The 12516-nt window shown below is 35.7% G+C and overlaps 1 protein-coding gene across 2 annotated transcripts in view; it reads right to left on the reverse strand.

The window, feature by feature from the left end:
• Positions 1-12516, reverse strand: part of LOC106072893 (hemicentin-1-like) — a 36080-nt gene that overhangs the window by 16868 nt on the left and 6696 nt on the right. For both annotated transcript variants that reach the window (XR_008774930.1, XM_056011622.1), the window contains exons 4-8: positions 12232-12385; positions 11344-11500; positions 9570-9697; positions 5191-5314; positions 2671-2864 (exon numbers count right to left, since the gene is read on the reverse strand). Coding sequence is in view for 1 of the 2 variants with exons in the window: in XM_056011622.1 (XP_055867597.1) it covers positions 2671-2864; positions 5191-5314; positions 9570-9697; positions 11344-11500; positions 12232-12385 (757 nt within the window). In the remaining variant the exon portion in view is untranslated. The remainder of the gene's footprint in view (positions 1-2670; positions 2865-5190; positions 5315-9569; positions 9698-11343; positions 11501-12231; positions 12386-12516) is intronic.

Genomic DNA, 12516 nt, shown 5'->3' on the forward strand with positions numbered 1-12516 from the left:
ACAAGGAAAATATAATAGAAATACTTGAGGGGTTACTGGATCCAATTTTGGGTAAAAAAATCGATTTTTCAATTTTGGTGTAATTAAATAGGTGGACATGTATTTTATAAACTGGCACCAAAAATTTTCTAAAAAATTGCATTTTTTATTGAAAAAAAGCATTTTAATGATGCGTGGTGAACACTATTTTCCATATTTTTCTTAATACAAATTCACTGTTTTTGAGTGAATGCATTTTTTGTGACCCCCCCTGTAACATATTTCTAAAATCTCTAGAACTAATAGAGATAAATGTGTCAAATTTGGTACACATATTCAGAGATAAATAATACAGAGAATCAGCTAGTTTTAATGACTTTAGCTGAAGAAGTTTTTAATATATGATCTTTTGGGAAAAAAAAATGTGGATGCATTTTACAGGAAAAAAATCACCCTTTTTTTAAAAAATCATAAAATGCACAATACTAAGGGAAAATGTATAAAGTCTAGCTAGCTCCTTCCAGCCACCTTTATACTTTAAGGTGTAAGTATTTTTAGCTTTGAAATTTATCTATTTTGAAAAATTTTAGAATTTTCCTATATGAACTAATTTTTGTTTATTTTCAAGATGGCTGCCGTTACCATGGCAACCCGGAAACATTAGACAACATTCAATATATATTTTTTATTATTGAGTTGTCATATGATATAATATAACAATAGTTATTAAGTTAAAGCAAAAATAAAAAAAATAAATTTCGCTATCCAGTAACTAAAAAAAAACAAAGCTTATATTAAGCGTAGCTGTATAAATTAGTTTGGATCAGTCATGTCATGAAATTTGTAATAGATCTAGACCAGTCATTCCCAAAGTGGTCTATATAGACCCCCAGAGGTCTACGACGACTTCCAAGGGGTCAACGAAAGTGAACAAATAAATTGGGGGTCTATGGAATGTCCACGGGGGTCTATGATAATGGATTTCATTTAAGCAGGTTGTGACTTTAATTTTCAGATTCCGTTAATGTAATTATTTCCTATACTTATATATGATTTGTACCTTAAATATTTATCCTGCTAATGAAGCAAAAAACTGTTTTATTTAATTTCAATATTGATTTAAATAGCTTAATTTTGTCCCCATGTAACTTATGTAGAACAAAAAGAAATGTAGACTGTACAGCGTTGATTATTTAAAACAGGGACTTGTTCCACCCTTGTCAATCAAGCAGTTGTTTATGTGTCTTTTAGGACAATAGGAAACTAATTACACTGGAGGATCATTTGAGACGATGCCACCCTGATAAAAAGATAAATATTTGAAAAACTTTCGAACTCTCAAACATAAAGTTCAAAATAGACCCACAATATTTCTCTTCAACATCATATAGCTTACTGGTTTAGTCGACCTCCACCCCTTCTCCTCTTAATGAAAACAGTTTGGTGGACCCATATTTGAGCCAGGCGTGAAAGATGAAGAAATGCAAGAGAAACTGCTCTTTGTGAACATTTCAACAATGATACTTAGGGCTAATTAATTTCAATTATATAATGTTTAAGAACTACTTCATAGAACAACAAATTCCTATATGAAACATAATATCTGTAGAAAATGATGATGAACCTGCAAAAAAAAAAACAAAAAAAAACTTTTCCAGTGTGTTTAGTGATCCAAGATATATATATTGTTACTTTAATTGGTTTAAATATGAATGTTATCAATAAAAAAGATAGAGCTCACTAGCTACAAGTGAAGCTTGGAATTACTTATTCATACTTCGACTCACTTTAGTTAGAAATAAGTTTTAAAAAATGCAAAGTAAGTTAAGCAGGGGGTCTACCGTAGATCAGAAAACATGGTAAGGGGGTCTACGAGACAAAAAAGTTTGGGAACCACTGATCTAGACCAACAATGATAAATCTATGCGATTAGAAATATTTTTACCAAATGCTTTTGTTTAGCGCAATTTCATGCTTTTAGCTTTCTCAATGCGCTGTAATCCTATCGTTTGTCTGGACCAGTTGGGGAAAATGTGGTGGTGGGTGGAGGTGGGGGGGGGGAGAAGTGATTACTGAGTTAATGTTACCATGATTGCTTATTAAATGCAATTTTAAAAAGTTGAATGACTTAATTCGAACTAGAGGGCTCAAGCCTCCTCAAGCCAACACACTAACCAATATGAAGGGAAGTGCTTATAAAAAAAAAGAATTTTTTTTCAAAAATCATTAGTGAGTTTCAAGCTTCAAAAGTAAAGCGGCGACCTATTTCTCTCTGCAAAGTATAAAGGGAACTAATTTCACTTATACCACCACATCATTCAAGTACGATTGCTTTCCCTTGTTTGAAACCAAACAAAACAATGTATTATCAATAGTTTATTTACAAAATTGGTTAATTTGAAAAGAAAAATCTTGTTTTGTCAGACACAAGAAATAATTGTGCACAATTTCAGCTTGTTCCGAGATTGGATTTGGGGGGGGGGGGGGATATAAAAACATAAAAAAATTGTACCATTCACGTCAGCAGCATTTTTAAAATGTAATTTCCCGCCTTTTCTGTGCAAGTGAAACATCCTATAAAAAAATACAACATAGACAAAAGACAGTCAGCGCGCGCGCGCGCACACACACACACACACACACTTGTCACAACAAGTCATGTATATCGTCAGCTACGTTTATATTGCCTACCAACGACAGAGATGTTGACCATAACGTAGACAAAGTCCACAGCGTTGCTAGCCTCACAAATATAGCCGCCACTGTCTTCCAGTTGGACGGACTTCAGTAAAAGTTGCAAGCTATGATTGTTGGGAAAGTCGTTGTCTAAGAGATATGGTCTGCTTGCAACTGCAGACAGCTCTTTGTCGTCTGGAGATTTCCAGCTGTGAAAATCAATAAATTCACCTTGAAACAACATTACCGTTGTCACAGCTTGTTGAAAGTCAAATTGTAAATAAATAAATAAATAAATGATATGTATATGGCTCCTTCTGTCTCAGAAGACAATGGATACGCCCAGAGGAGTCACTGGCTTTTGGTATCGTCTTGCCCGGCGTTCTAGCACCACCTCACAGTGGTCGTCGGATGATCTCTAATGATGAACTTTTCACTTTCTCAATACGCTATGATCCTATCACTTGTCTGGACCAGGTGGAAGAGGGTGGGGGAGAAAGCAGGGGGGTATCTGGGTGATCGCCTTTTGAAGGCATTTATATACAAAAATGGTTAAATACCCGAATTTGAGCTCGATGGCTGAAGCCTCCTCGGGTACACTTCTTATGAAAATAGAAGGTTTTATAGTTATCTCTTGTTAGGTTTCAACTTGAAAGCGGCGACCTACAAAGTCTAAAGGGGGATAATTCAACTTATACCGTCATATCAGTCAAGTACAGTTTCTTTCCATTGTTTGAGATACCAAACAAAATAATTAAATACCAATAGTTAATTTACTAATTATTTAATTTGTTTTAAAAATAGATTCTTGTGTTGTCAGGTAAAAGAAATAATTGTGCAAAATATAAGCTTGATCCGAGATTGGGTGTTGGAGAAATAATGTGTACAAACTTTTTATAAGACAGATACATTGAATTGATATAAGCTTTCTAAAAAAAAATAATGTGGGCTATCAAAAATTAGTCTCCTTAAACTATGCAGAAAGAAATAAGAAACCGAAACTTTTGAGACTAACAACAGATAACTATAAACCTTCAAATTTCGTAATCACTTTCCTAGCACAGTGGTTAGTATGTTAGCTTGAAGAGGCTTAAATAGCTTGAGCCCTCAAGTTCGAATTCAGGTCGTTCCCACCTTTTTTTATAAATGCATTTAAAAAATGATAAGGTCAAACGTCACCCTTCTTCCCCCCCCCTTTCCCAACTGATTCATGCAAGTGATTGGATTACTTATACGCATTTAGTCTGGATCAGTCATGTAGTTGTTTCAATTGTTGTAAAATGTCTTGTAAAATGTTTTACATGTTTGGGATGTTCCTTCAGAGTTGAAGCTAATTACTTCCTAGTCCAAACCTCCAGCAGGACGATGGGGGATGGAAGCGGGCAGGGTTTGAACCCTGGACCATCGATAAATCTGAACGACAGTCCAGCGCGCAAACCGCACGACCAGGCAGCCAGCCAATTCATTTGTATCAATTGTTTGGATCAGTCATGTAATTGTATCAATTTGTTTGATCAGTCATGTAATTGCATCAATTTGTTTGATCAGTCATGTAATTGTATCAATTGTTTGATCAGTCATGTAATTGTATCAATTGTTTGGATCAGTCATGTAATTGTATCAATTTGTTTGATCAGTCATGTAGTTGTATCAATTTGTTTTGATCAGTCATGTAATTGTATCAATTTGTTTGATCAGTCATGTAATTGTATCAATTTGTTTGATCAGTCATGTAATTGTATCAATTTGTTTGATCAGTCATGTAATTGTATCAATTTGTTTGATCAGTCATGTAGTTGTATCAATTTGTTTGGATCAGTCATGTAGTTGTATCAATTTGTTTGATCTGTCATGTAATTGTATCAATTTGTTTGGATCAGTCATGTAATTGTATTAATTGGTTTGATCAGTCATGTAATTGTATCAATTTGTTTTGATCAGTCATGTAATTGTATCAATTTGTTTGGATCAGTCATGTAATTGTATCAATTCGTTTTGATCAGTCATGTAGTTGTATCAATTTGTTTTGATCAGTCATGTAATTGTATCAATTTGTTTGATCAGTCATGTAGTTGTATCAATTTGTTTGATCAGTCATGTAATTGTATCAATTTGTTTGATCAGTCATGTAATTGTATCAATTTGTTTGATCAGTCATGTAGTTGTATCAATTTGTTTGATCAGTCATGTAGTTGTATTAATTTGTTTGGATCAGTCATGTAGTTGTATCAATTGTTTGGATCAGTCATGTAGTTGTATTAATTTGTTTGGATCAGTCATGTAGTTGTATCAATTTGTTTGATCAGTCATGTAGTTGTATTAATTTGTTTGGATCAGTCATGTAGTTGTATTAATTTGTTTGGATCAGTCATGTAGTTGTATCAATTGTTTGGATCAGTCATGTAGTTGTATCAATTGTTTGGATCAGTCATGTAGTTGTATCAATTGTTTGGATCAGTCATGTAGTTGTATTTGTAATCGATCTAGACCATCACGAATACATCTGTGCGATGAACCAATTGTTCAATGTCTGACCTGATCTCTGGCTCAGGTAAAGCATCCACTAGACATGTCAGACTCAGTTTAGCAGTTTCCTTCACTTCAATACAACTTTTATCTTGAACTGGTCCACTGCCAAATAACACAGGCTTGTGTATATCTAGATCATGTAGTTTTGAAACCCAAAATATTATTGAAGTATATCTAAAATGAATAAATTACACCTCCCCCCCCACACACACACAGACACAAAGACAGACACACGCTCAACTAGAAAGCTTGTTGGTGAAGGGATGTGTGGTATAATGTGGGATGGGTCTCCTGTGGGTCGTGTGAACCTTGACCTCTAGGTTGAAAAGTGCAGTTTTTTTTTTAACTTTCCCGTTTTCCCGTTCGAAAAGATTTTTTTTTAAAATCTGGATGGTCTTCTGTGGTCTTCTGCTGTGGTCTTCTGTTCTGGTCTTCTGCTCGTCCTGTATCTCATGTGTAAGTCAAGTGATCTATTATATATATATATATATATATATATATATATGACTTGTAACGTTTCTTGTAACATGAATGTAACATGTATGTAACTTGTAATATGTATAAATAACAATTTCAACGCAATGTCTTTCTTTGGAGGCGCGGTGGCTTACCGGTAAAGCGCTTGGCTCCCGAACCGGGCACTCCGGATTTGAATCCTGGTGAAGACTGGGATATTTAATTTCGCGATCTTTGGGTCCACCAAGCCCTAATGGGTACCTGACAATAGTTGGGGAAATGTAAAGGCGGTTAGTCGTTGTGATGGCCACTTGAAACCCTCGTTAACAGTAGGCCACAGAAACAGATGACCTATTAAGGTCCACCTGGTCCAGACTTACTAAGTAGTGCTTTCAACCTATAATCTACAACATTCCTCATGTCCGTTGAATATTGACTGCTTTACATTTGGACAAGTAGAGAAAGTGTCCATTTAGGAATTTTGAATGGAAAGAGGCATCCACAATAAATATTCGAACTTACTAAAATAGACAATATACATACCAACATCTATACGTAAGCTAAATTTTAAACAGCAAGAATACAAACAAACGCTACATAACAATAAATAATTACTACATCCATAAAAACATATGTTACGCACATAAAAACATAGATTACATACATACAAACATACAATACAATCATCATCTTTCCTTTGAGTTCCTCATGGAACATACGGTAAAAACAAGCCACTCTCCACTGTGTCTTGTTAGTTTTTTGATGGCTTCCCAGCTCTTTCCTGTCCTCTTGGCTTCATCTAGTACACTGCGTCCGTGCGTCGCCATGTTCTTTTTGGTCTTCCTCTACGTCTTCTTCCCAGACGTTCCACTGTAAGGTCTGCCTAGCTCTGTTGTTGGTATCTTTTCTTAGGGTGTGACCAATCCATCTCCACTTCCTCTCTAAGATCTGCACTTCTATATTTTTCTGCCCACTCATCTCCCACAGTTTGGTGTTTTATACTTTGTCGTACCAGTGTATATTTCTCAGACATCTGTTGATGAAGGTCTGTACTTTTTGTTTTGTTGTTGGTTGAGTTGTTCTTCATGTTTCAGAACCGTACAGTAGAACAATACAATACAATACCTATAGGAAACCCTCAGGACCAGCTACACAGTCATTGTCCAAAGAGGGGTCTCTATGTAAGTTTTACGTTCGTCTTCTACCTCCTAAAATGATATGATCCATATATTTTACGTGTAAAAGTGGCAGCCTTTCTATTGTCTTAGAATTAACGCATTTTTAAACCAGAACCATCCAAATCTGATTCAAAGGGGCCATCTGTGGTAAAAATAAGTTTGGAAGAAGTTCTACCACAAGGTTCAGCCCTCTTAATTTGGATTGCAGAGAAATATCTAGTGCTGACTAGATCCAAATTAATAAAATAGAGCCTTCACAACGATCTCCACGTATTCGAAGTTATGGAAAATGGAAATAAACAAAGAAAAGTTTATTTCAATCTTTAGCCACAGCCTCACCCGGGTACGCCTCAACGTGGCACTCGGGTGGAAACGATCATTTGAGGAAATGATTAGGCTAAATCAGGGGTGGGAAACCTTTTTCTACCGAGGGGACTGGCGGGACGCATAATTTTTTTTTTACTCCCAATTGAGGAATTGCAACAACAGTTAGCAATTTCTTGAATTAAGTTTACGAATAATTTTTTTACCCTTAAAGTGCTGAGCTGTTTTACAATGAGTGCATACAAAATGGAATTACAATTCTGATGTTTATAGGCTAATCTACCACACGCGTTTAAAGGGTTAAATTTTGTTATTGTCTTTTTACATCAGAACATTTCACCACAAATGTACAATTGTACTTAATGTGAAGCATTTAACTGTTTACATCCGTGTATAATGTTCTGTAACTGTAGAACTAGCTTACTAGTTGTTTTGTTCTTGCGACTGCTGTCAAATTACAGTCAGTGAGCATCGACCTGTTCTAACACTTCATAATTTTCAAACAAACGAAATAAAGCGTGTTCACAGATGAATTAGGTTCCGAATAATGTGACAGCTTCGCAGCAAAGTTTTTTTAAGTATGGTAATACAGCTTCTGGCAGTCATGAAACTTCTGTGGAAGAACTCACTGGAATTACTCTTTCAGGTCATAATTTGCTTGGAGTTATGTCATCTGGAGCTGAATCAGCTTCTGCATTAAATGGTGAGCTGATGGTATTGATAGCTAGTTCCAAGTTCTTGACGTCTTAAAATTTGATTTCAAACTCCACAATCACGGAATCCTAATAAGTCTTGTAATTTTATCCATTTCACTAGAAATAGTTTCACCTTTCAGCTAAGGAAAAGGATAAAACCTGATTTCACTTGCTGGCTCGACAAATGGAATATCTTTGTTTGAAAAGATTTAAGATGCACATACAAGTTTGTGTGTAATGTGTGAGTACGAATGACCAGCTTGCTAAAGTTTTTATATTATATAATCTCTCTTTATTATTGCTAGTTCTTATGCATATTTGTCTAAAATATGAAATATGTATATATTTTATGACATATTTAAATAAAAAAGGCATCACCAAGACTTAACATAGTTAAAGAAAACCTTAAGACAGTTATGCACTGGATATATCAGATCTAACTAACTATCTTTCCGTACAAAAAACCGCCAGACCCTATCAATCATCATTAGCTACATTCCAAAACCAAACCTTGCGTCTAATCACTGGAGGAATGAGAACTACTCTTACAGTAGCCTGTGAAATAAACTCCAATATTGAACCTCTTAAGTTAAGGCGCAACCAGCAGCATTAGAAGCTATTGAGAGATATAGAAGGTAGCACGATGACGATCCTAATAAACAAACAAAAGAAGCAATGAATTCGAATCTAACTTACTGATGAAGTAGCTCTAAAACACCATTTACACAACAACAGAGCAAAAACTATCAGCTTTTTAAACATAGCTCACGGACTTAACTACAAATAACCGTCACTAAACACATATATTACATTATACACTAACAGAGCAGTCAAATCCACTGGAGCGCAAAGTAGGTTTGCTAGAAACAATTGAAAGGTATCAAAAATAAAACATCTATCCATATATATATATATATATATATATATATATATATATATATATATATATATATATATATATATATATATATATATATACCGATGGATCGGCCTTCAAAGCCACCATCAATTTTGGTCTTGGTGCCTTCCTGGTCCCCTCTTCTCCAAAAATACATCTTTGAAATAAGTGCACCCTGTGGCGATTGCTGCTGCTGCAAATTTTCAGGCCGAAATTGAGGCAATCACTATAGCATGGCAGACAGTCGGAGACAAGTTCCATGATGGAAGACAATCTGCATCAGATATTGTTGTCTTTACAGACTTCCAATCCACTCTGCAAGCATTTACAAGCAGCATCTGACCCAGTCCTAGAGAGTTAACAACACTAACTACTATACTCCATCATGTGATGATCAAATAAAATATCACAATATCCCTGGACACATAGGCATAATCGAAAATGAAAAGGCCGATAAACATTATGGAACCGTAAACCATATCTTCTTCGAATGACCCATATTAGTCCACTGCATGCAGACCCTACTACCACAATAGCCACTGGCGAATCCGGAAATGGGGTGGTGGTAGGGGCGATCGCCCCCCCCCCCCCCCACTCGGCCGACCCGAAAAGGACGAATTGTAATATAGAAATCTCACAATTTATATACGAATAATTTACTTATGCTAATAAAATATGTTAATATATATATTATATATTTTAAACCGATTTTTTGGGATTATATCACCCCCACTAGTATGTTGGTCGATTACAGCTCAGCAGCAAAAAACATGGCTATAAGAAGAAGAAGAAAAAGAAATATGAATTTAAAAAAAAATCCAGTTATATCCTTACATTGAACTTCAAGTTTAAACTCCTTAGAAGCTTCTCCGAATGTGTTTTTGGCAATACATCTGTAAACTCCGTGGTCTTCTTGTTTTACTCTCAGTTTTAAAACTCCAGGATCACTGAGATTTAGTGGACTGAAATTGAACAAATGCTATGAATTACCAAATGTTGGATACTTATTACCCAGGGACAGAACGTTTGATCATTTGTCGTCAAAAGTCATTCCGCAAATGTTCGTAAAAAGTAGCAAGAAAAACAAGCAAAAAAAAAAAACATTTAAAAAAAAAAGAGAAATCCTCCATTATACTTATAATTATAAAAAACTATTTAAAAAAACATTTTTGGTACACACCGGGTAACGAAACTCCATCAGATGCTGGAACGATTGATGCTACCGATTTGGCCAGCGAGTATTGCCAGATTGTGCAACTATTTATTGATATGGACATCCAGATATAGAACTAGACTCTTAGACCTAAAATTCTGATTTAGAGCTCTGAACATTTAGTATAGATCTAGATCTAATTCTAGATCTAGAATATAGATGTAATCTGTATTAAATTGTGTTCAATTTTTGACGTCTACTATCCCATACAAAACAAAATGAGATTGTCATAACGGAGCTCCTCTATGTCGATGATTGCGCCCTGCCAGCTCACAATGAACATGATCGCCAGAACACAGTCAACTTGCATTTTGCAATTTTGCAATTTGCATACTCTGCCGTCTCTTTCGGTTTATCTACAAACTTCTGGGAAAACAGAAGTTAGTTACAAAAGTCACCCAATGAAACCTACTCAGCCCTAAAAGATCACCGGAAATGGACAGCCCCTTAACGTGGTAGAACATTTAACATATCCAGGAAGTATAGTATCAAATGACGCTTCGCTTTCAAGGGAAGTTGATAACCGTTAGGCCAGGGCCGAAAGCACTTTTGGCGAAATAAATCGCTCCGCCTGCCTAAAAAAAAACAATGTCTACCAGCGGTGGTTCTCTCAACCCTTCTATATGGCTCTGAGACATGGGTACTGGTACTATACAGAAAGCAACTAAGACTTCCTGAGAGCTTTCACCAAAGATGCTTGCGCTCCATCATGGACACACGGTGGCAAGACCGCACTACAAAGAGCAATGTTCTTGCGAACGCCGGTATGGACAGTATAGAAGGACTTCTTATGGTCCGAGAGTTACGCTGGGCAGGGCACGTATCCCGTATGGCAGACGAGCGTATGCCAAAATCAGTCTTTTTTTTTTGGTGAGCTAAAAGGTGGTCGACAGAGGTTTGATAAAAACAAAACAATTGAACATTCTTTGCACTGTCCCCCTCCCCCTCCCACAGGAAAGAATCATATGTATAGATCTACTACACTTTATAATAATCCAATGATAGGCTTTTAGAAATAGACTTTGAAAACGATGCGCAAAAATGTTCATGAACATTAATTTATTAAACTCTTGCTTGAATCAATAAAGCTTTACATTCGGAACTTCCCGAACGTGATAGTCCGTTCAAAACTGATGCTGGATCTAGACCTAGTTCACAAGCCAAATTAAAATCTATTTTTTTTTTACTTTGAAAAAATAATCGGTCAAACTAGAATTTTACCCATGTGGTCAACGAGATAGTAATTCTTTTCTCAGAGATATACATCCACTGTTAAATTTCTAGGACTATCGTTAGAGCCTTTTTTTTTTTATTGATCCGTGTCCAGGTTTCACCCAACCAGGTTCCGTGAAGTTCTGACTTGAATAGATGTATTGTAAAAACGATAAGCCTTACGTTTGAGAGTTCAGAGTCTCGAAAGTCCACTGGACCGTGCAGCGAGGTTCACATTCTGCGGAACAATTGTAACTTAAACGTTCCTGCTCTCTTCTGATTATCTTTGCTTTATTTCTAATCGGTGGAGTCAGGCGGACATCTTTCTCTGAAGGTGCTCCTTAAATAGAGCAAACACATTATTGAACATTTCTCGTGTCTATTCTATAAGTTGTTGTACATTTATAAATCTGCAAAACTTTCAACTTAATATAGAAGTATGAAATAAAACGAAAATACATAAAACACTAAATCAGAACTTAGAAATAAAAAAAAAAAACCTAATAAAATGCTCAGAACGACGCAAGGATAGAGGTTCATTTCGTATTTCGTATGCTTAAAAAAGCTCGTACAAGTGCTCATTATCTTATCTTATCTTATCTTATATAATACAGACGTTACTTTAAAAAAGAAGATGATTACGTCCTACGCGTCATGCATTTAGTCATACAAATTAACCAATGACTAAAATTCTGCCAAGTTACTGGTTTTCTTGGCTAGCTCAGGCAACCCATTCCATGCTCTAATAGCAATAGGGAAGAAGGAGTATTTGTACAAATTTGTCCTAGCATATGGGATGAGGAATGTGCCTTTATCTTTGTGTCTTTCTGAGTATTTTTTAATATATATATATATATATATATATATATATATATATATATGATAAGATAAGTGACAAAATATACTTTAAACGTCTCTCGTTTGTTCTTCTATCTTCAACTTCCAAACCAATATTTACGACAGGCCACCTTGTGATTTTATCAGAATCTATTCAGCCCAACCATCTGCCCACATTTCTACAGATTACATTAGAAACACGCAAACACGCATCACAACACCCAGTGAGCGTACCTTCCAATCTAATTTGATACGGTAGACTAGGCTCAGAGACTGGAGTAGTAGCCAGGCCCTCGGCTTTTTCTGATGACGTACATGTCAGTTGACGTCCGATGTCACTATGCTCTAAATTTCTGATCTCCAGCTGACTGTTAGGATTCACTACGAACTGCACAGAAATAAAAGTATTGCTATAAGAGTACTGTTATAGGGGTGCTGTGATAAATTAAAACTGATAACACGTTTATACACACATGTGTTAATATAAAAGTACTTTTGGACAGTTGGACTGTACTAAGG

Source organism: Biomphalaria glabrata, chromosome 14, assembly GCF_947242115.1.
Source record: "Biomphalaria glabrata chromosome 14, xgBioGlab47.1, whole genome shotgun sequence".
Taxonomy (NCBI): Eukaryota; Metazoa; Mollusca; class Gastropoda; family Planorbidae; genus Biomphalaria; species Biomphalaria glabrata.